The sequence below is a fragment of the Plodia interpunctella genome, chromosome 9 (genome assembly GCF_027563975.2).
Source record: "Plodia interpunctella isolate USDA-ARS_2022_Savannah chromosome 9, ilPloInte3.2, whole genome shotgun sequence".
Lineage (NCBI taxonomy): Eukaryota > Metazoa > Arthropoda > Insecta > Lepidoptera > Pyralidae > Plodia > Plodia interpunctella.
In genome coordinates this window covers 5839119-5860954 of record NC_071302.1, presented here as the reverse complement: position 1 = coordinate 5860954, position 21836 = coordinate 5839119, and the positions used below count along the sequence as shown (strand labels likewise).

The 21836-nt window shown below is 34.8% G+C and overlaps 2 protein-coding genes across 4 annotated transcripts; one reads left to right on the top strand and one right to left on the bottom strand.

The window, feature by feature from the left end:
* Nucleotides 1–9500: 9500 nt before the first annotated feature.
* EloA (Elongin A) lies at nucleotides 9501–19697 on the top strand. 2 transcript variants are annotated; one of them, XM_053749281.2, is made up of 10 exons: nucleotides 9501–9682; nucleotides 10754–10949; nucleotides 11362–11543; nucleotides 11735–12773; nucleotides 12984–13081; nucleotides 13859–14034; nucleotides 14246–14334; nucleotides 14849–15048; nucleotides 15791–15940; nucleotides 17671–19697. In XM_053749281.2, the coding sequence occupies exons 1-10, from the start codon at nucleotides 9611–9613 to the stop codon at nucleotides 17878–17880; spliced, it is 2412 nt and encodes an 803-aa protein (XP_053605256.1). In that variant the 5' UTR covers nucleotides 9501–9610; the 3' UTR covers nucleotides 17881–19697. The 2 variants fall into 2 exon arrangements, with proteins under 2 accessions (XP_053605256.1, XP_053605257.1); XM_053749282.2 differs by lacking the exon at nucleotides 17671–19697 and adding an exon at nucleotides 16339–16872.
* On the bottom strand, nucleotides 19574–21471 carry LOC128672255 (F-box and leucine-rich repeat protein 13-like). Of its 2 annotated transcripts, none has more exons than XM_053749287.1 (2): nucleotides 21205–21471; nucleotides 19574–21119 (listed from the first exon to the last, which is right to left on the bottom strand). In XM_053749287.1, the coding sequence occupies exon 2, from the start codon at nucleotides 21089–21091 to the stop codon at nucleotides 20057–20059; it is 1035 nt and encodes a 344-aa protein (XP_053605262.1). In that variant the 5' UTR covers nucleotides 21092–21119; nucleotides 21205–21471; the 3' UTR covers nucleotides 19574–20056. The 2 variants fall into 2 exon arrangements, with proteins under 2 accessions (XP_053605262.1, XP_053605259.1); XM_053749284.2 differs by having other exon boundaries at nucleotides 19574–21102; nucleotides 21205–21468.
* Between the last annotated feature and the right edge of the window lie 365 nt (nucleotides 21472–21836).

Sequence of the window (21836 nt, the reverse complement as noted above, 5' to 3'; positions counted from 1 at the left end):
AACTACATCAGTGCCAGTCTGCACAAATGGAAAAATACCTTTGTAACCGAACGGAAACAAACGTGCAAAATCGATAGCAGGTCCGTTACCCACTTGCACCATATGAACTAGTTGGCAATCAGAGTGCAGAGTCGTGTTGGAATGTCTTTTAATTAATTAAAGGGCTTTAGTGTATATTCGGCCACTAAATTTATGACAAAGAAAGTGTCCAGGATGTTTCCAGGGCATTCCAAGACTTCCCGATTTACTTAAGCAAAATAACTAAACATCGTTAAAATGCAAAATTCATCTTGAGCATTAGTACATACGTAAGCAAAAAGCTAGATGGATTTTGATTTTAGCTTTGCCTCTACAATTTAACATGTTTTGCCCTTGTCCTATATTCAATAGCTAAATATAAAAATGTCCAGTTATGTCCCATGGCTATATCTTAATTGTATTATTCTTAAACCTTTCAAAGCAGTTAATCAAAGCAGAGCGGGCAGCCAGCAATTTGTTAGATACAATTTTAAAAAGTTATTTTGAGAACAGTATTTGGTACCTCGGGGCGAGCTGGCTATTCGGAATGAGTACCGACCTACGAGTAAGTATGGGATAACGGTCTATTTATTACACACACTTGCTTCCCAATAAAATTTGATTTCTCATGTATTATAACTTCACAAGCATATAATACATATATAGCTAGACACTGCCAATAAGTTTCCCCAAAATCAACGAGTTTCTCGCCCCTGCCAAGGATTTATAGCCATAGTATAAGTATTTATACCAAGTATTTTACTCCTCCAACGTTATTTATTTACATATAAGTTCCTACCTAGCAAGCAAAATATTTATACGCTGCTAATTGTCGTTTGACGAATGCTGAACTCTCAGCAAAGATTTTGAGGTAAATCGACGAATCGTGACCGAGTCGTTTAATCTCGATGGTTTAATCATAAGCATCGAAGCTAATTAGAGTACCTAGGTCACGAACCCCTGGGACCAGTAATGGAAATCACAATCGAACCTAGTTGTAGGGAAAATTGCACTTGGCATGGAATTTCCAGACATTATCAGAGGCCATCGACAACTTGTCAAATGGCTCCGACCACTATTATTTTTCATCGTTGATTGTTGCAGATGGATCTTTGGAATTTAAGAAAACTTCACCCAATCAAATTTCAATAAGGTATATTTACAATACAATAATTACAATACCTATACAATCTGTTTAGAATACTATTACAGTTTACCTTCAAACCGATTTAGTATTGTATACTTTCCATGTATCTAGTCCTTGTCCCTCCAAATTTATTTTTTAATTAAAAGAAGATCTTATTCCGTGAGATGGGTACAAGTGAGACAGTGACGGGAGCTGTTTACGGTCAGGTGAATCTTTAAATTATATTATTGCAGAAGAAAAAGAAAAGAAATATTGAAGAATCAAGCCAATTGCAGAATTGCAGGTAAGCAAACAATTCCCGTAGTACACTCAACGACATAATTAGGTTTTCAGGTCACAGTGGTATTTTTAATTTGAGTAACGACAACATGTAGCTAGTTGGTCTCCGAATTATCTCATCGATGTAGCATCAATGAATAACACATGGATAGAAAAGACAACGATCACATCATTTAGCTAACATGTAAATATTACAAAGTTTCAGTACGCAAACTAAAAATAACCTGGAAACAAAAATTTTTTTTCCAAATGACGAGGGATATAACCAATGGGTGTCAGCTGTCTTGACTTGCATGCCAGTGAATGAGCACCCTAATGTTGTCTTGAGTCTTTTGTTAATAAGTAAGAAGCGAGCGGCTATTCCTACCGATACGCAACTACCGACTTAAATTTTTTATCAAATTGTTATATTTTAATGTTCACACCAACAAATGTACATAGTAATCTTAAGTTTTTTTTCTCTGTAAGTGAAATGGAAATTTCTTTGAGAAAAATAAAGTTCTTTAACCACACTACACTTGCACTATTACTATCTGACAGTTGTCTAAAATCGGAACCCCACAACTAACTAGCGCTCTCTCTTGAAAAAAAAACTAACCAGGATAACCCTCGTCATGTAGCTGATTGTACTGAGCGGCAGGTCATCGTATCGGTACAAAGTAACCAGCTGGTGGCACGGGCTCGCGGATGCTCTCGGAATTTATGCTCCAAGTGTAATTACTTTCATATAGAGACAATATTGCTAAATCAGGGAGGTCAGAGACATCGGTCGCTATATTAATTCGCCAGAGGAGCTGTTTATGGCACTTATTATTCAATAAAACTGTCTACTGTTTGAAATTATGTTGTACTATTCGTAGTTTAGAGTCACATGGCTACGCTAGCGTTGGCAGAGGTACATGACGGCAGGCTTGTAAGAATTCGAACGGGAACTTCTTTCAGTACAGCGGAGATGTTCTATTCTATAGTTTGTCCTACTCCAGCTAGAGTGTTCTCGTTCCCAGAAGTTCTACTAAGTAGTCAAACTAGTAAGAGTCTGGCTGGAGATGCTAGCTTAAGTAACACAGACGATAGAATGGGGGGACCCATAACAAATTTATTTACATTCAATATTAATTTGTTTCGGATTATCTGACTACCTACCTACTAATACTATCAGTTCTAGCAATATAACCAAGTTTTTTTTTGTTTCTTTTAGAAATACTGCCCTGCGATTCATAAAAACAAAAATCAAATTTTTGAACAGTAAAAATGTTGTCGACCCCAGTCACTGCGATCATAGATGAGTGCACTGCACCTGTGTTCAAACAAGCAAGGCCGGTCGCCGCTCACAATACACGTTGAAGAGAACCATAATTATACAGAGTCCTGGCTAATTGAAGGGAACATTAGAAACCGACTTTGAATCTGAATACACCTAAATTACCACGACTGCAAGGTCGTTGTAACGTCAGCTATATTAAATGTTAACGTTAAAGCTTATGTTTATGGATTATTATGTAATCTGTGTGAAATTGTGCAAAATGCATTTTTTTTTCTATTCATCGATCGACTGATTAACCATACGCAACATGAAACTATGAAAGTTGCGAGCGTCTTGTGTATTTATGTGACCTTTAGGGAAAAAAATAATTTATTATGTCTAGTCTGCCTGCCGTATAGGTACATAAAAATAATTCTCATCATGCTTTAAACATCATTTTTCGAATTTATTTTAAGGTTATTTTCCGATTGAATAAAGTGACCAAAGTTGTAAGGCTGAGTGCTAATGGATGAAGACAAGAATTTCACGTGAATTAAAATCATAAAGTAAGTAAGGAAGAAGTAATAAGATCGGTGCTCCAATTTGCCTGCGTTCCAACTGTACATTTGCTGCTTTACTCTGTTCCATGAATTAATTAGTTACTTACCGAATTATACCGCGAAGAGAATAATGAACCCTTTTAAAGTTCCTTTTAATATCTCCATTATGATGTCCGTTAATCCATTAAGTCCGTGTATGAAAAAGTTATACATTTTTAGCAGCAAGACTTATCGACGCCACTGGAAAAGAGGCTGGAGAGTACAGTTCGTATGAAAAACTTTCAATTAAATTTAATGGCATGTAGGTATGTCTGTGCCGTAGTGTTCATAAATTGAGCTTAGCTTAATAATCTAAGAATTGTTTAAATTAAGATTTAAGTTATCAGAAAAATTATACCGACCTTTATGGTAATTGTATGCCTTTAACCCGTCGATCACGCAGAATCGCGAGACACAATAGCTAAACCATTGTTTGATCGGCGCATTTGAACCGGTTCGTAATGTTAAGCTAGTATTTTAGAGCGTAGTAGTGATACAATTATTTACAGTTCTCTGTTATTATAAAATAACATGATTATAAAATCATCCCATGTTTTAATCAAACAACAAAATTTATTATCCACACTCACACAGCCTTATTAGACTGATGAGTTCAATATTGCAGTAATACGTTAACCATATGATGACAAATAGTATTCATTATTTATAAATAACAACAGTTTGACCTCATGCACTGTAATTGTGCGGGCGAGCTTTCAGAGCTTTACAAATCGCCAGTACATGGCTGGTTGCAACACTTTAGCCTCAAAATAATATAGTGTATAGAATTTCCACACAACATACGGTGTTTTATAGTAAGATTTCATATAAAATAGTTATCTCTTATTTGTTCTGCCTCTTCATTAATTCATAAGCTAGCAAATAATATAATTATATCTTATATATGTAATCATTAATTACTTAAGTAAGTTTCCGGTAATATGGGATATCGAAAAAATACTTCAATGTCAAAAAAATGGATTACCATTTTTAACCTCCCATAATTTAACAATAATAGGTTTAACTTGTATATAAGTTTATATTTCATACAGGTAAAGGGATGTTCGAATATATATAAGTTAAACCTAAGTGATGTTTTTATTTTGTGCCTTAACTATCGCTTACTGATGGACCCTTTAACACAGGATTAATCTAAGAGTAGGTAATGAAATTACAGGGAGAGGTTACCACTAGCACGCTTCAGAGGCCGCTAACAAGTATCAGTACTTATTATATAGCACTAGGGGCTCATCTCGGCTTGTACTCGTATAAACCTAATAATTAATTAATTAAATAAATAAATATTTCAGGACAAATAAGACCTAAACCTTCCTCAGGAATCATAGTAAGTAGTTTTGTATATTTTCATTAATGTATATTTTCAGTACGAAATAAGTATTTATTTCTATATATTGGTGAAAAACTGAAAAACGCATGAGAATCCGTCTAGAAGATTTTGTGTTTTGTTTTTTTTATTAAAAAAACAAAATTACAAACCTGAAACAGAGTAATTTTAATGGTTTAAAACTTATAAAAGAAGCACGTACATAAACTATATTTTATGTACATATTTGTACATAAAATATATTACTCTGTTTCAGGTTTCGCTTTTGATGATGCCTTTAATGTTACACCCTAAGTCAATACAAACAATACGCCAATTTCTGTTTCCATAAAGTCTGTCTATGACGTCTATGTCTAGTATTAAGCACTATGGAAAACAAAATACTTTTGATTTTCCATTTTTTTTGTCTCTAACCAATCCAAATTCATTGAATCACATTTACATTGATTATAGATCAAATGCAAAGAGCATTTGACAGATCTATACAAAAGACATAAACGACTTGTTAAACCACAGTTGATGGCATAGGTAGATAAAAGAAATATATACGATCGATGATCATAGGCGAGTATTTTATCCATTTTAAATGTAGCGTTTAAAAATAAGTATTATGAAATATAGATACAGAAAAAGCATCCTGATTACAATAAACATTGCAATGAAGAAAAAGTTCGCAACGGCTCAATAATTGAAGTATTAACGCCTAACAGTTCATTAGAGCAATGTGAACAACGGGCATGACAAGTGATATATTTCTAAATTATTTATTAAATACCAGTTGCGTTCCGGCTTCGTGCCATTTGCAGTTTCGAAATAAAAAGTAATAGAAACTCGGCAATAACGGCAATAAACTTCCCACTGGTGAGAGAATTTTAGAAATCTATCGAGTACTCCCGAAAATTAATCTCCGCAAAAAACTTACAAACATTTCCACTTTTTAATATTATTTGGCAAATTTTAATATAAGTTTGACTACCCGGTATTAGCGGGTTTTGTACCTACTTCCAGAAGTATTGTATAATTTGTGGTATACTATAGATATACAAGGCATAAATGTAAGACGTAAATACAAGTAAAATATTAAATTTATTGTATTAGTGATTAACTTATTTGAAAAAAGTAAAATAAGTATTTTTTATGTTTGCTCATCTGTTTTCTATTTCGATTTCAATAGCGAGATCATACCGAAATTTATCGACATCATCGATCCACAGGCTCTCGAATCTGATCCGTTAACGCCTATTAAAAAGATACCACCCGTATGCATAAATTTGTCTTTGCTTCAGAAAACTATTCTTACAGGAACAATCTGTATCATAAATTAATTTAGAAGCTACGTGCTGAGATCGTGGATACATTTAACTATTTTACTGTTGATGTATCCTAAACAACTTACAGGTAAGTACATCACTCTTCAAATATAGGTTCCTAGATAAAATTCCTCGCCACGGTTTACGACTCGACACCGGATTGCAAGTCCTCGTGTCGTCCACTGTAAATAGCTCGGCAATAAACAGCTGAAATACAACGCAAATAAAAAGCTACCCACAACAGTACCCTGTTCCCTGGAATACGGTAATGACACTGTTAACATGCGAACTGGTAAGGACGGTATGGGAGCGCTGTCCTTTGTCTCTATTACGGAAAGCCCGACAATCGCCTTATCTACATGCGTATCTCAACTCCCTATCACTCTATAAGGAGACCATTCTATTATCACATCAGCGCAGGCGCAGTCGCACGGTAAGGGCCGCCATTTGCATACAACTAAATATCGCAATCTACCCGCGGATTATCGCAACACTTCCGCACAGCGCGTATTGAATTCGGTCCGGGCTCGTTTACTTGTTAGCGTGATTTCCCGGTGATAACAATCTGCGGCGTGGGTACAGTATTGTATCATTGAAGTTGACTTCTGTGCGCTCATATCCACTGTTTGGTCACATCGTTATCGGATCGCCTCCCGTGAAAATCTCGGCTTTCTAATGGAGAGTTTGGGAATTATTTTATCTAGTTTAATATGTAGGTACGCGATAGGATTCCTTGGAGAAAGAAATTGATGGCCTAGCTGAATTTCAGCTTTCAAAATAACTGAGAGCCAACGTTATATTATTTAACAGAGAATATAAGTACAAATCAAGGTGTCACCCTAGCTTTTGACCCTTAGCTAATTTGGATATCTATTTTTCATTTAGTGACAGGGCCTGTGACATGTAGCGTTTATGCGGTTATTTCCGCCACCATTGTGATACAATCACATAATCTATCACAGACTCATTAAGATATCGTACTGATAAAGAAGACGTTAGCGTTAATAGGGATTTTAGAGCCTCGCTGTCTGTACCCTGTCGGTATATCGCCGTTTTCCATTCATGGTGGAAGAGAATATATGCTTACGGATGATCTGTATTGATCCTATATACTTTAAAACACTTGCCATAATGGAGGAAGTTTAAAACGCAGTTACACCAGAGGTGCGTGGGAAGAGAACTATATGCTATGTGGACGATCAGATATCTGTCTATATCATTATGTAGTGTGCCCTTGTCATGCCGATGATGTTAGCCAGGTAATGGCCCCAAACGAGGCGAATATCGGCTGCCTTCCTAGAACTACACGCATTTGCTATTCCGTAAAGGATAATGCTTCGTCTGCGTCGAATGAACACATTTAGACGCCTGAACGCTGTAAAATATGCCGCCTGTTAAACATTTTGCAGTTGTTTATGATAATTTACATGATTTCATACTTACTTTGTATAGGGCCTTAAGTATAACAAAGATTTATAAGTAGATTGAGATAAGTATTACCGTAGTAAAATATTACACTGATAAATTCAATGGCAAAGTTTTTTAAAGGAAATTATGAAAAGATAAAAATTAACATACGTTTTACTTCTGTTACGTTCTAAGTATTTATATGGCTAAAAGGAAAATCCCTATATCCCTTCTTCCGGCTTCTATGACACCGCCCTTTGCACCTAAAGGTTAACGTGTCACTAATGTTTCCATTATGTCGTAAACATTATTACGTACTTAATCAAATAAGTATCTAATGAGGAAGTGTCTCCAACATTCCTACTAAAATAGTTTACAAACTTTATTAATGCTTTTAGTAAAATATTTGCCTATCTATGAGTATGATAAGTACAAGGAATAAAGGATACCGTAAACTTTATACCAAGCTATATCAATTTTACTATTTTAACACCTTAGAATAGTACGTTATTGACGAGGTTGTTAAACAGGAAAAACGATGTCACAGGTCGTAGCCAATGGCTATAGGTGTCAGTGAAATGATAGGGGGCAATGCAGACGAATGGGCAAACAGAAGAAAGGGACGAGAATACACGACGTGATGGGTAGTTATTGAAAGGGTCAGGGGCTACAGACGCTCCTTTATCGGTCATTCTGGTTAAACCTACATGCTCTGTCTCTATAGCCAAGAACAAGTCTTTAAGGTTCCGAGTTCGTAAATGATTTTTATAGATACAGACCTAATTATAAAGTAACGGTCCATCTGCCTATTGCAAGTCTATGGGTCTGTCTGGGCCAGTTGGAATGTAGCATATTGTTGTGCTGGCATGGCTAAATGGCTATGTAGATAAATGATTAAAAAGACGCCCAGATTTTCCTTTATCAATAAGTGGAATATCATAGATGGTTTTGGTGCCATAGATTAAAAAATAAATATTTAGTGCCTCCATTTATTTATATCAACCTACTATAAATGCAAAAGTTTGTGAGGATGTTTGATGTTACTCTTTCACGCAAAATCTACTGGACAGATTGTTATGAAATGATACACGTACACGGGTAGAATATAACCTGGAATAACACGTAGGGTACTTTTTATCCCGAAATACCCACGGCAGCGTAGCTCCAGGGCGCAGCTAGCATACTTTCCGAGTTGTTGTCATGGATGCAGATTGGATAGTTACAAGAAGAATTACCGCCATCTTTGCTCCGGGCTGTAGCTGAGGGACCCCACTGACCTACTATATAAGCCGATGCCGTCGCACGCCTGGTACAGTAAGTCTTAGTTTGTTTCTCTCATGACTTTGTTAAAAAATCTGCATCAAATTAGCGCGCCCTCTTGTACAGATATGCCTAGATTAACTATGCAGAGTTATGTTAGCTACGTCGTCAGAGTTATGTTAGCTATGTCAGAGTTATGTTAACTATGTCAGAGTTATGTTAACTATGTCAGAGTAGGTAATGTTTGAATAAGAAAACCTATAAGAATTCTATAAATTTTACATAACCATTATTCACGCGAGTTCAACTTGCACTTTATCAGTTTTTTTAAGTATGTCTCACATTTGACGAAATAATCCCGGTTTTTTTAACTCATCAGGTTTCAAAATCCCGCTAACCAGGTGTTCCCGCTGAGTAGGTATAGACACTTCCCGCTTTGCCCTAAAAAAGATCTGGCAACGCAGTCGTGAGCGAAAACTTTTTAAAAATAATTGCCGAACAGCCATCGAAGCAATATGGTTTTAATCTGTGACTGTGTATTTCGACCGAAATGATTAATCTGCTAAAATGCATTGCTCGGGAATTGCTAATAATATTCTAATTAATCACATGGTCCTTAACATTACCTTACATTTAACTTCACAAATCAATATTGAACCGGACTAACTGCCACCAAACCCATTGGCCAATACAAAGGCAAAGAACGTGCAAACCAAACGAAATCCGAACCGAAACTGTTTCGCGTAGAAATAGTAAATCCCGATATCGAATCCGATACTTTTCCCTCTTTATAGCTTTTAATATTAAATAGTATGGCTCCGCTTCATTTGTAATAAAACCATAGAGAATCTATCTAATTTCTGAACGGTAATGTTTGTTACGTAGCCGACGGAGAGATACGTCATTGACATGTGTGTGACAAAAATGGTGCCCGTTTACCAGCTGGCATTAGTTTTGTAAATGATAAAAAATCAACATCTTTGTTAATGCTAAAATATTGTTATGGCGTCGGTTCTTGATTTAGTGAAACATTATCAACACGCTATTGAGAAATATCCCAACGACGAGCATAAAGTAAGTGCGCTACCCAAGCCCATCTGCCGTTTAGCTCACCTTAAAAAACTGATAAAGATTTTTCCGATAATGTACGCATCTGCCACTTAAACCAGCTGCATGAAATGAAAACAAAGGAATTGACCATTGTTTCCATAACTTAATTTCTTGGTTTGTTATCAAAATCTGGCCTTATTTTATGAATAACAAATGAGCAATATTCTCAGTCTGTAACATGTTATAGTATGTTGAAATGCTATAGAAGTAGAGCATGCACCAGCATCTATAGATCATCAAAATCGATTTCATCCGGTGCATACTCGACTAGATAAGATGTTATAGATTCTGCATTGATAACAGGTACTCCAAACAATTGCCATTTTGATTTGTACTATACTTTCAACACTAAATAACATGGCATTGCATTGTAGGTAATATTGTTGTAGGTGGAGTTACTATAAGTACCTACCTATGCAAGATGATCTAGAATATACATATAAAACAAATTGAACCAATATTTAAAAGAGGTTACAGTTACTGATAATTTGCAAAATTCTAAATTCTTCAGAAATCTTGAGGAAGTTTGTTTCAGATTTTCTTGTTCTATAAGGCTTTCCTCCCTATTGTTGTTACAACTATCCTGTGTCTTGCGTATTAGGAAAGTGAATGTTTGAAATTAAATCAAATATGAACTGTAGTACACAAAAACTGAAAATTAAAGGAACACCTAAGAGAGTGTAAAATGTCAGTAATTATAAATATTTGAGATTTACTTACTATTTAATTTAAAATTGTATGTGTTAAAGTGCCTCTGAAGATCTAAGTTTGAATACATGCTAAATCATACAGCTCAAAACTTAAAAGTTTGAGTGTGTTTTAGGCTATAGGCCCACAAAGCTTTATAGCCCCTCAGTTAAATTTAAAATGTTATAATTCACACTGGACATATGTATTTCATTTTATTTTTGAAAATAATGTTATACCACAACTTCACCACACTGGCTAATTTTATCAGGACCACATCCTCTGCTATATAGTACATAAATTTACAATAGAATATTCCAATTAATAAGTGTCATCTTAATTTTTCAGATTTTAAAATGTATAGACAAGTTATTCAATCTAAAAGTGACAGTCCAACATCTACAAGAGACTGGGGTAGGACGGACTGTGAATGCTCTTCGGAAAGAGCCCGGAGAGGTGGGCCAGGCTTCCCGTGCCCTGGTCAATAAGTGGAAGTTGATGGTGGCTGCGGAGGAGAGTGATGAGGAGGCAGACCACAATGACAGTGAGTCCAATAATTATTACAAGTGCAATAATTTTGTAATGTTGAGTTTTAATAAAAAGTTATAATATCATATGCTGTTTTTCTGTTTATACTTGTGTCTATTTCTAAGTAAACAAAAAGCATGGCAAATATAACATTTATTTAGTGGTTTGTGCATATGCATGCCTGATTATTTACACACAAATTTCACACAAGTATTTTATTGACACTTATTTGATTTTGGTAATATTATTAAAAACATTATTGCATAGAGTTCGCAAGTCTACTGCAGTATTTATAAAATATTTTTTTTATGTGTATGAGTTATAAATATAAGTGGTTAAAACAGTAGATTGATGTTAAATTTTTTAAAGATAATTTAGATTAAGATTTAAAAAGTACCTAATTGTTATCTTATTTACAATTCAAAAAGCCGCAAACCACAATGGTTATGGAAATGGGAAAGATTCAGATGAAAACTCAAAGCGATTGATACAAGCAAAACAAGAGAGAAATGATACAAGGACCACCAGTTCTAAACATGAAGATAGAAATAGATACATGCAGGCAAATGGTAAACACAGTGGGAGCAAGCGGAGGCATCACAGCAGTGAGGTTTGTTTTCCTTATTATATTAATTTTATTTTTGTCTGTGTCTAGACAACTTATTTGAAATGTGAATATGGCATAAATCCATCCACAATGGACGCCTGTGCCCTTTAACATTAGATAGGATATTTATTCTAAATTAATAAAAATAAGCTGTATCACAACTATGCTGTACTGTGTGTTTTGTCACATTTTAGGAAGAACCAGATGTTAAGAAATATAAAAGCTCCTCTGACCGTAACAATTATGATAACTACAAGAGATCAAATATCAAAGTTAAAACAGAACCCAAGACTGAGAGTGAGAGTGATGATGAGTCCGAGCAGTCACACAGCGACAGCAGTGAGTCTGAAATGTCAGACTCCACTGTTGAGGAAGTTAAAGTGATACGAAAAGAAATAAAAACTGAACCAGATCATAATAAATCTTCTAAGCAATCTTCAACTAGAAATGAAGATCACAAGAAAGAATCAAACTCAAAACATTCTCATGAAAGTAAAACATCCAAATCCTCTAAACATGCCTCATCAGGATCTAAAGAAAGGCATAGTTCGGAGAAATCATCCACAAAAGAAAACTCTTACGATTCACAAAAGAACTCAAAAGAAAAAGAAAGCAGTTCAGATAAGAAACACAAAACTGATCAGAAAGAAAAAGATAAAAGACATAAAGATGAGTCTAAGTCGAGTAAACACAGTAGTTCAGACAAACACAAATCATCTTCACAAACAGAAAAACACAAATCTTCTTTGCAAACAGAGAGCAGTTCTGATAAACATAAAAACCATGGTGAGAAACACTCCAGTAAGAGTGAAAAACACAGAAGTTCCAGTCAGTCACACAAATCTGATAAAGATAAGCACAAAAATTCGTCAGAAAAGGAAGTGTCAACTGATAAACACAAGTCTAAAGATCACAGTAGTAGTAGTAGTAGCAAAGAGAAACATAGTTCCTCTAGTAAGGAAAAAAGTAAGGATAGAAGTAGTACCTCTAAAGAAAAGTCAGATAGTCATAAGAGTGAAAAAAAGCACTCGTCGTCGAGTGAAAAATTGAAAACTAGTGATAAGACTAAGGACAAAGTTGTTGATAAAAGTGAGAAGTCGAAACATAAGTCGAGTTCCTCATCACAGAAAAGTAGCAAGTCAACTACAAATACGTCTAGTGACGATATACCAAAGAAGACTAAACAAGTGAGTCATAGTGAAGACAGTGACGACGGCATCGATTGTGGATCAGGTTAGAAAATTATATTTTATCAAGTTAAAAATATATATTATATATATATATATATATATAAGTTTGTTGCTTTTGCCCAGCAGTGGGACATGTTGTAGCTATTTAAAAAAACAACAATGTTTGTAACAAATGTATGTTTTTAATAACCTAATTTGATAAATTTATGTTTTTTATTAGCTATTTTTAAAATTTATTTTTTATCAAATACAGGAGCAAGTTTTGCTGAAGCCCTGGGTATGATCAGTCCAGCAAAACCTAAGAAGAAATTGGCACCCCTGAAGGATTCTTGTTCTCCTAGTAATGCAGATGTAAGTACTACACGATTTACAGTTTTGTCTGTTTTTGTTAATTTATTTCATTATGACACGCCAACTGGCATGGCCAATTAGAAACATCCTGAATAACGTTTTCCTTGCCTTAAATGTTTCTATTTCCTTTATAAATATGAAATGTATTAATGCGGCCACTCAGACCTGCTGGTGGTGTGCTTTTGAGGCTAAAATATAATAGAATTATATAGATAGATAAAGCAACATTGCATATTTATTGTCAAAATCTTATTCATTTTCCAATGTGCTATTCAATGATTCTGTATTTCTACAAATTTGATATTGCTCATTATGTGACTGCACACATTTTTATTATTTCCTTCATCTAATGAGTTTCTTGTACAAAACTGAACATTACAATACCAGCGTGCGTGCGTTGGACATTTTCGCACAGTCAGGATTTTCGCACTAAAGCGAAGTGCTATAATTAAACTGAATGCATGCGTGTGTCATGCGACATTTTTCAAACATGTCACGTCGATTGAAAACTAGTCTCTCATCTTCGCGTTCCTAGTTTCGATCGCGGCTGTGATGCCACAAAACATAGTCTAAATTTTTGATGATTCTGCTATAATGTTTCAACGGCTTCTTCATGACATGAACCCTCTTTGGGAATGCTGTTGTTGCCTATCAGCTGTCAAGACTGTACATATCTCTTAGTCGCCACGTACGACCTCCACGGGAGGACAGGGAGTGGTCTTTTCTAGGACGGTTTATTACAGAAATTATTGAAAAAGCATCTGTTGCATCTTCCAGCTGAGTCCGGCGGCGTTGCTAGCGCCTAGCGCGAAGCTGGCGCCGCTGCCGGCGCTGGAGATATCCGCGCTGCCGGAGATCTCGCCCAACTACAAGCCGCGCCCGCCGCCCAAACTCATGCCGCACTTCACCGACGAGGAGGCCATGAGCTCCATCATTTCGTCCAAAAACCAAAGGTAAATAAAATGCCACTGTACCTACATTACTATACAAGTGTACAAATGCTGAACATTACATACTTACGAGATGGAATTTTCGCGCGATGCAAAGCGAAGTGCGATAATGAAGTTGAGTGTGTTGAATGATCAATGTATAATGTCGCTTCTTATATATATGTAGCGAGTTACGCAAAGTTGCAATTAATTTATTCACCTTTTTCTGTTACAGAACCAAAGTTTATTCTGGTAACAAAGTATTCGGAAAGATCCCATCCCTGTATGAGATGTGTGTGCACATCCTACAAGAACATATTGATGGTAAGTTGTTATCAACAATCTATTTAAGTTTGTTACCATTTTGTTACTTATGGATTCACAAGTCTTTTTAAAATTTCAAATTTAACCTTTGTCCTAAAGCTTAATTCCCAGCCCATCAAAGCATGAGCATTTTTATGGTGACGATGACGAAACAGACATAGTAATTAGTGTGAAGTTACTTTATATGAGATCCGATAACTTTTTGACACTTTGAGTGCTTGCAATAGCTGTTTTCATAAATATTTTTCCTGAGATTATTTTTTACGCAAAGATACAATCATGTCTTTATTCCTTATGAGATGGAGAGGGGGTTGATGGTCCGCAGTGTTGCCATAAACGTAGTTGCGGAATCGGAAGCCACGTTTAGCTTAATGATAAACATGGCGGCTTAAAACTAGAATAGAGATTAAATGGCGCATCACCTATGAGTGGAATTACTATTTTATAGACAAAAGATTAATTAAACTTTGTGGATAGATGAAATATTTAAATTACTAATAAAAATACTTTACAGCACTAGAATACACGGGTGGCGTGCCATACGAAATCCTGAAGCCCGTTATAGACAAGGCGACCCCACAGCAGCTGTTCCTGCTGGAGCACTACAACCCCTACCTCATGGAGGACACCGACCATCTCTGGCAGAAGTTCTGCGAGAGGCACTTCCGCAAGCAGCAGCGGCAGGAGATGGAGACTTGGAGGGAGATGTATATGGTGAGAAGAGAATTATATTTTTTAATATACTTGATCAAGGGCCCGTCCCGGCTCGGATAAAACCATCATAAATGATACACTTAAACCTTGTTCACGAATCACACTGTCTACTTGTGAAAACCATGCAAAAATCCATCCGGTAGTTTGTGAGTTTATCGCGTTCATACAGACACACGCGACAGGATTGACTTTTTTTGTAATATGTTATTATAAGAAACAATCACACCTGACTAAACAATAATGTTCTTATGAACAATTTTGCGAAGTTAACCTTAACTTCGCAAAATTGTTCATGATGCATATTTCATCATGTTCGACAGTATGTATAGTGTAGTGTAGCGACACAGTCGGACTGTGTCGCTACTGTCGAATAAACATGATTCTCTAAATGACTTTGAAAAGTTTATTTATAATTTTGATCAATGGGTTAAGTATAACTTTCGTCGTAAAAAAATGAAACAAACACAAACAACATTAAACAAACAGAACAATTCTAGGATTACATTTATCAATACATACATGCAAGTGGGCCTAAGATTTTATTGACAACATAATTGTCAATAAATATTGTATTGTGTAGAGGACTGTACGCAATATTAAACATAAAATGACCAAACTGATCCTGTTGTGTTTTACTAATCAGTTAGTGACTTCTTTTACAAAATAAGACAGAATCAGCCATCAAAAACGAAAATCTTTCTCGTTGCCAAGATCAGTTAAAATTTTGCACCATCCTTTTCAGAGGTGTCAAGAAGAGCAGGAGCACAAACTGAAATCCCTAACGGAGAACATCAAGATAGCACAGGAGGCCAAGAAGGCTCCCATCAAACAGACCAAAATGGCGTACGTCGACACTGTTGTCAAACCGCCACGAAATATCGCACGGAAGCAGGTAATTTTTCTTTATTTTGTTTTAAAGAACACTAGCGTAAAGTATATATTTTCCTATTTCAGTATATATGTGTATTATTGCATAGTGCATAATGCTATTGAATAATTATTGAATAAATTCTGAATATATAGTAAAAATATATTAGGAACTTTAACATGAAGGGTTATATATTTTTTTTATTTTGTGCATAAATATCTTAACGTATTCTTCGTTCCAAAATTTTGATCTTTCTTCGGCGACACAATATGATAGATAATAAGAAAAAACGTCAGGTCGACTGAATGGTCGGACTAGTCAGTAGAACCAACTTTTCATAGGGAATTAAATATTTTCGATTTCGATATAAAGTACTTTATAATAAACTGGATCAAAATTTTATTTCTTTTGTACTTATTCAGAAACGTCACCAACGCAAGAAAAAGAAGCAAACATACTTTTCTCCAAAAGAGACAAACAATGTCTTTGAAAAAAAATTGCATTTAAAAGAAGTAATTTTCCTTTAGGTTGTGACATCTTGATAACTGTAATTACATAGATGAGAAATATAGATACAAAGCTTAGCGATATTTTCTCCTCTAATAAATTGTAATTATCAAAAGCATATATTTATTTGGGGTTTAAAGTGTGAGCTCCGGTTATACTAATGAATGAATGATGAATATATAATTATAAAGTGACTTTATCGTGTTTTATTATATGAATGCACTAGCTTTGCCCCGGCTCTTCGTTCCCATGGGAATTTCGGGAAAAAAGGGTACCTATGTGTTATTCCAGGTTATATTCTACCAGTGTACCAAATTTCATAATAATCCGTCCAGTATATTTTGCGTGAAAGAGAAACCAATATAAATACATCCTCACAAACTTTCGCATTTATAATATTAGTAGGATTTTGTTTTTCACGTTAGTGCAACTGCTCTAATGCGTAGGTATATATTATATAGATAATTAATAATAATTTTATTGTCATACACTTGAAATAAAAAAAAAATATGGAAAACAATGTTATTTTATTCCACGTTTATTCTCACGGTTGTATACACGTATAAACTATATATGACGTGCTATTCTGAATTATACTTATATTGATTTTGTCTTAAGTACTGTGCACACGCGTTATTTAAAAAAATCTGCGATGGGGGAATGTAAAAGTACGCCAAGCAGACTATATAGGTAGAGCGCCAATATAAGAACTAGAGCCGTCATCACAATTTTATCCTTTTCTTTTATTTATTAACGAGAACAAAAAATGGTACCTACTACAGTTTATACTACACCAGAAACCTTATTGATTTTATTAGAACGTATCATATTTACATTGCAACACACTCACTGCCATCAATTGTTAGCATTTTTTAATTTTGGAAAACTATAACCTTATTCTGTATCGAGTGCATCGAATGATCGAACATAATCTCCTATATTTTGGTGGTGGTGCTAGAGAGCCGGGAGCGCTCTTTTCAATTAAATAGAAAAACTTTTTTTAATAACAGGGAGTGTGTCATGCTAGATCTACACTGTCGCCGAACTCAGACACATGCCGACGCGAATGCGTGAACATTGCGTAATATGTATGCGAGCATTTATTTACCGCAACGATCCGCCATAACTTGGCAAAGTGTTAAAATGCAAAATTCTTTATTGAATTTAGGATGATAGACTTGTTGATGTCGATTTCTGTTCGACGACAGCGTAAAGCCGGCATAAGATCCAACGAAAACTGTTCGCAGGCGCTGCACGGCACAGCGCACGCGGCGGCGGCCAGCCCCGCGGCGCGCGTGGCCGCGCTCGCCGCCGCGCCCGGCGTGCTGCGCGCCGGGCTGCGGCCCGGCCTCGCCCCCCCCGCCCCCGCCTCCGCCGCCTCCGCGCAGGCCTTCAAGCCCAAGAGGGCCCCCCTCATGGCCAAAGCCCTCCAGTTCATGCGCGGACGCAAGCGATGAATACGCGGCGTTCCCGTATCGCTCGTACGGTATTTGTATCTCGATAGTGTTTCCAGCGATATTTACCTTTTCTCGTGAACGTGGTGTATAGTGACCGCTCCGTACCTAAGCAAAGTTTAGTTAATCTGTAAACTGGCCGATGATAAGACGTTTCATGATTATGATTTGGTAAATCATGTCTTGTCAATATTTTTTATTATTTTAATTTGGATTATAAATTGTCTCGTCTCAACATAATGTATGAGGCGATGAAAACCAACACATAGGAATTCAAGAAGAGAGATAACTCATTTCTAAAGAAGTGTCAAACATCTCCAATTTAAAACTTGCAAGGCATAAACCTAATCACACAGCTACATAAAAAGTTTGACAAAACCACTCGCACTTGATAAAGCGAGAGGTGGCTAGACTGCTGACTGCTTAGTATGTTGGCACTGTAGCGTTCACAATACACAATGTTAGCTCATATTTTAATGATGCGATTCCTGGATCAGATCACCTTGTTTATGTAAATAAATCATGTTTATTTAATCGCATACTATAGTGTTTTCGACAACTCAAAATTTATGTAGAATAATCGTATCTAATAATAATAATATCATTACAATACTTGTGTATCTAATTTCTATTTGCACTTTTATATTTTGATCTACAAAATTACATTATAGACCACGATAAACATAAAGAATAACATTCTTTATATACTTACCGCTGTTCTCTTTCGCCACTTATACATATGTTATGCTCATACTTAAGATAATGTTCCTGATGAAAACCAAAAATGAACAGTGTTCAGTAAAATGAAATGTATGTATAAATAGAACAAAGTAATCACATGTCGAAATTGATTTAGGATTATATTTTACATATTAGTTATGTGTTAAATGTACCCGGAACCATATTGCCAATTTGTAAATAGCGAATGATCATTGCTTGTAGTCACTGTTTTAGATTTACGGAATGTTGAAAAGAACCAAATGTGCGGGGTGCTGTGATATGTTTGAAACATAACATAATGAATATGTGATGTAGGTATATGTTTTATACAGTATACTGTATCAACAAAACTTTCTGAAAGGTATAATTTTATAATTGCGTGAATAGGAATGTGACATAGTTGTAATATTTAATTGTATAAATAGTTCTTAATGTTAGTTCGTCTAAGATGTAATGATGTCTGAATATTAGTAGGGTTTCTAGTTTCAACTACATGCAGGGACCCCAAGTCTATTCAATGTGCAAAAATATTTAGTCATATAATGTACTTGCTAAACATTCTCTAAGCATTTCTTTCGTTTAAAAATTATACCTAGAATATTGATTTGTTGAACTCTTCATTCATTATTGAATATTTTCAGTAGAAGTCGTTGACTTAAAATCCCCAGTTCTTGAATATTTCAAAACATTAATAACACACGCTGTGCTTACTTTTTTTTATCTTAGAGCTTGATAAAAACTTATCAAAAAATAGGTTATAATGAAATCTGTTTACTAAATCATTATATAAATTTATAATATTGTTTCTGTTAGATGAAACATTTCTCAGTAATTAATTTCTGGGAATTTACTTATGACTAATGTGTTAGGATGTGTTTTAAAATATATTATAGTTTGAAACTAGTTTAGCTTACTCAGTAAACTAAATTATTTATTATTTCTTACTTTCAAATTATATTGAATTTTAAAACATCTGTACACTTCATCAGTGATGTATTTATATAATATAAAATTGTCTACGTAGACAAATATTTTACTTTTCGGATTTTTGTTATAGAATTGCCATTATTTATACAGTGAATAGACTTATGTGGATTTTACTTATTCTGGTTTATTTTACAAGACACCCTTTGTCAAAAAATAACCTTACCAACACTAATGTTATAGTATTAATTAAAACTTACAATTACAATAAAAAATATTAATTACATAAATATTAACAACTAATTGACTAAACACATGTTGAAAGGATTTTAATATCACAATATCTTTGGTAAAATGATTGAAATAAGTACACAATATCTTTGGTAAAATGATTGAAATAAGTACACAATATCTTTGGTAAAATGATTGAAATAAGTACACAATATCTTTGGTAAAATGAAAGAAACACATACACAGGATTTAAAAAAGTATTTAGATCTTACTGACAATGAACCAACATAACTTATGTTCAAAATTAATACAATACAACATCAATATTCCGGAATTTCGATTTTAATTGCTTTTCATAGTCAGTGTTAATTATTCTTGGGCATTGGTATACTGCTAAAAATTTTAGATTTTTATAGTACTCTGATATTACATCAACAATGACTGGAGAGACATTCCCTATCCTGGACAAGCTCAAACTCTGTAAACAGATCAAGTTAGGACTGCTTAGAGTCCTCAGTAAATTGATTTCAGTGAAATTAATGTTGTTCCAAATCTGTAAATGTTCTGCATGCTTCAGATCTGCTAGAGCTACCAACCCTGCATCTGTGAGATTCTCACATCTTATTATCGCTAAGTCTTTTAGCATTTGGCATTTTGACAATAATTGTAAACATCTATCGTCAACTGAATCTCCTCCATAGATGTGAAATGTTTCTAAAATATGCTGCTTTGAGATAATTAATTCTTTTACATAATCTATATTTAGATTTTTAATTTTTTCAATGAGTATATTACTCAAATAAGTACATTTTAATAAACTATAACAATTTGAACTAGATAAACCAAAGTCAGAAAGAGCTAAGTATTTTAAATACTTAAATTGATCATATTGGATAATGACATCGTCATTGTTAACTAGCAAAAGAGAGTTTTTTAAATTTATTTTTTTTAGGTTGGGCCATTTTTTCACATCATCTTCAAAATCTTTACCAATTCTACACATAACAAGATCTAATAACATAATGTTATCACATCTTTGAAGGATAGATTTTATAAATTGGTAATTATACACATATTGTAACTTAAGGCAAAAGATACTTGCACTTTGAGATGATATAATCTCTAGATTCCTTTCACTAACTTCACTTTGACCAGGCTTCCCTGAATATACAATCAATATAGATCTCCAGATTGAGGCATCTTGAGCTAGCTTCTTCCAGCGCTGGCAAACATGTTGACACGCTAATAACGATTCCAAAGGCAGCAGTTTGAAAATCGTTATTATTAACTCATTTGGTAAGATATTCATGTCATCACAACTTTCTTGTGGCAGAGTCATCTTGTTCTAGCCTGATATAAAATAACAACTTTAATACTTTCTACATATACAATAGGTATCTATTAAAAATTAATAAATCAAAATTATTTCATTTACAAACAAGTAAAACTTACCCTAGAGTACATTGATCTCTAGATAATGTGTTAACTAGTTTGACCCTTCCTCGCAAATGATAGTTTCCAATGTGGCCGAAGGAATACTGCGCGTCTTACAAGAGAAATGCAAATCATTGCACCGTCTATTTTTGGTTGTAATGTATCACTATTTACTAAATAGGGGCAAACTTGCAAGAAATTATTTAATACCTAAATGTGTCGTCACAAACCAACAACGACGAATTCGCATTTTCATGAGCGAAGCAAAGCAAAGCAACTTTTGACATTTAACGTTGACGTAGACTTTTTGTTTTTGTTCGGCGCGTGGCATAGGAATTAGTTTTTATTAATGTTACCCACCAAGAAAATTAATGGCTTAGATTCCTACATAGATTTCCTCTCTCTCTCCTCAATATCAACTATTAAAGATTTGGCTATACTTTTAGAACCTATGCTATTGTTGCCTATCATCTGTTAAGGCATGTGTCCCTTAGTCGCTTCATACGACGACATTCGTGGGAGGATTTGGAGTGGTCCTATTCTAGGGCGGAACCAGTAAAAAATACCCAACACTTCTACGAACTTTTGATGCAATGTATTTAAATTGCTATTTCTTTCATCTGTTCCCAACGGCATTAACTATTCATGCA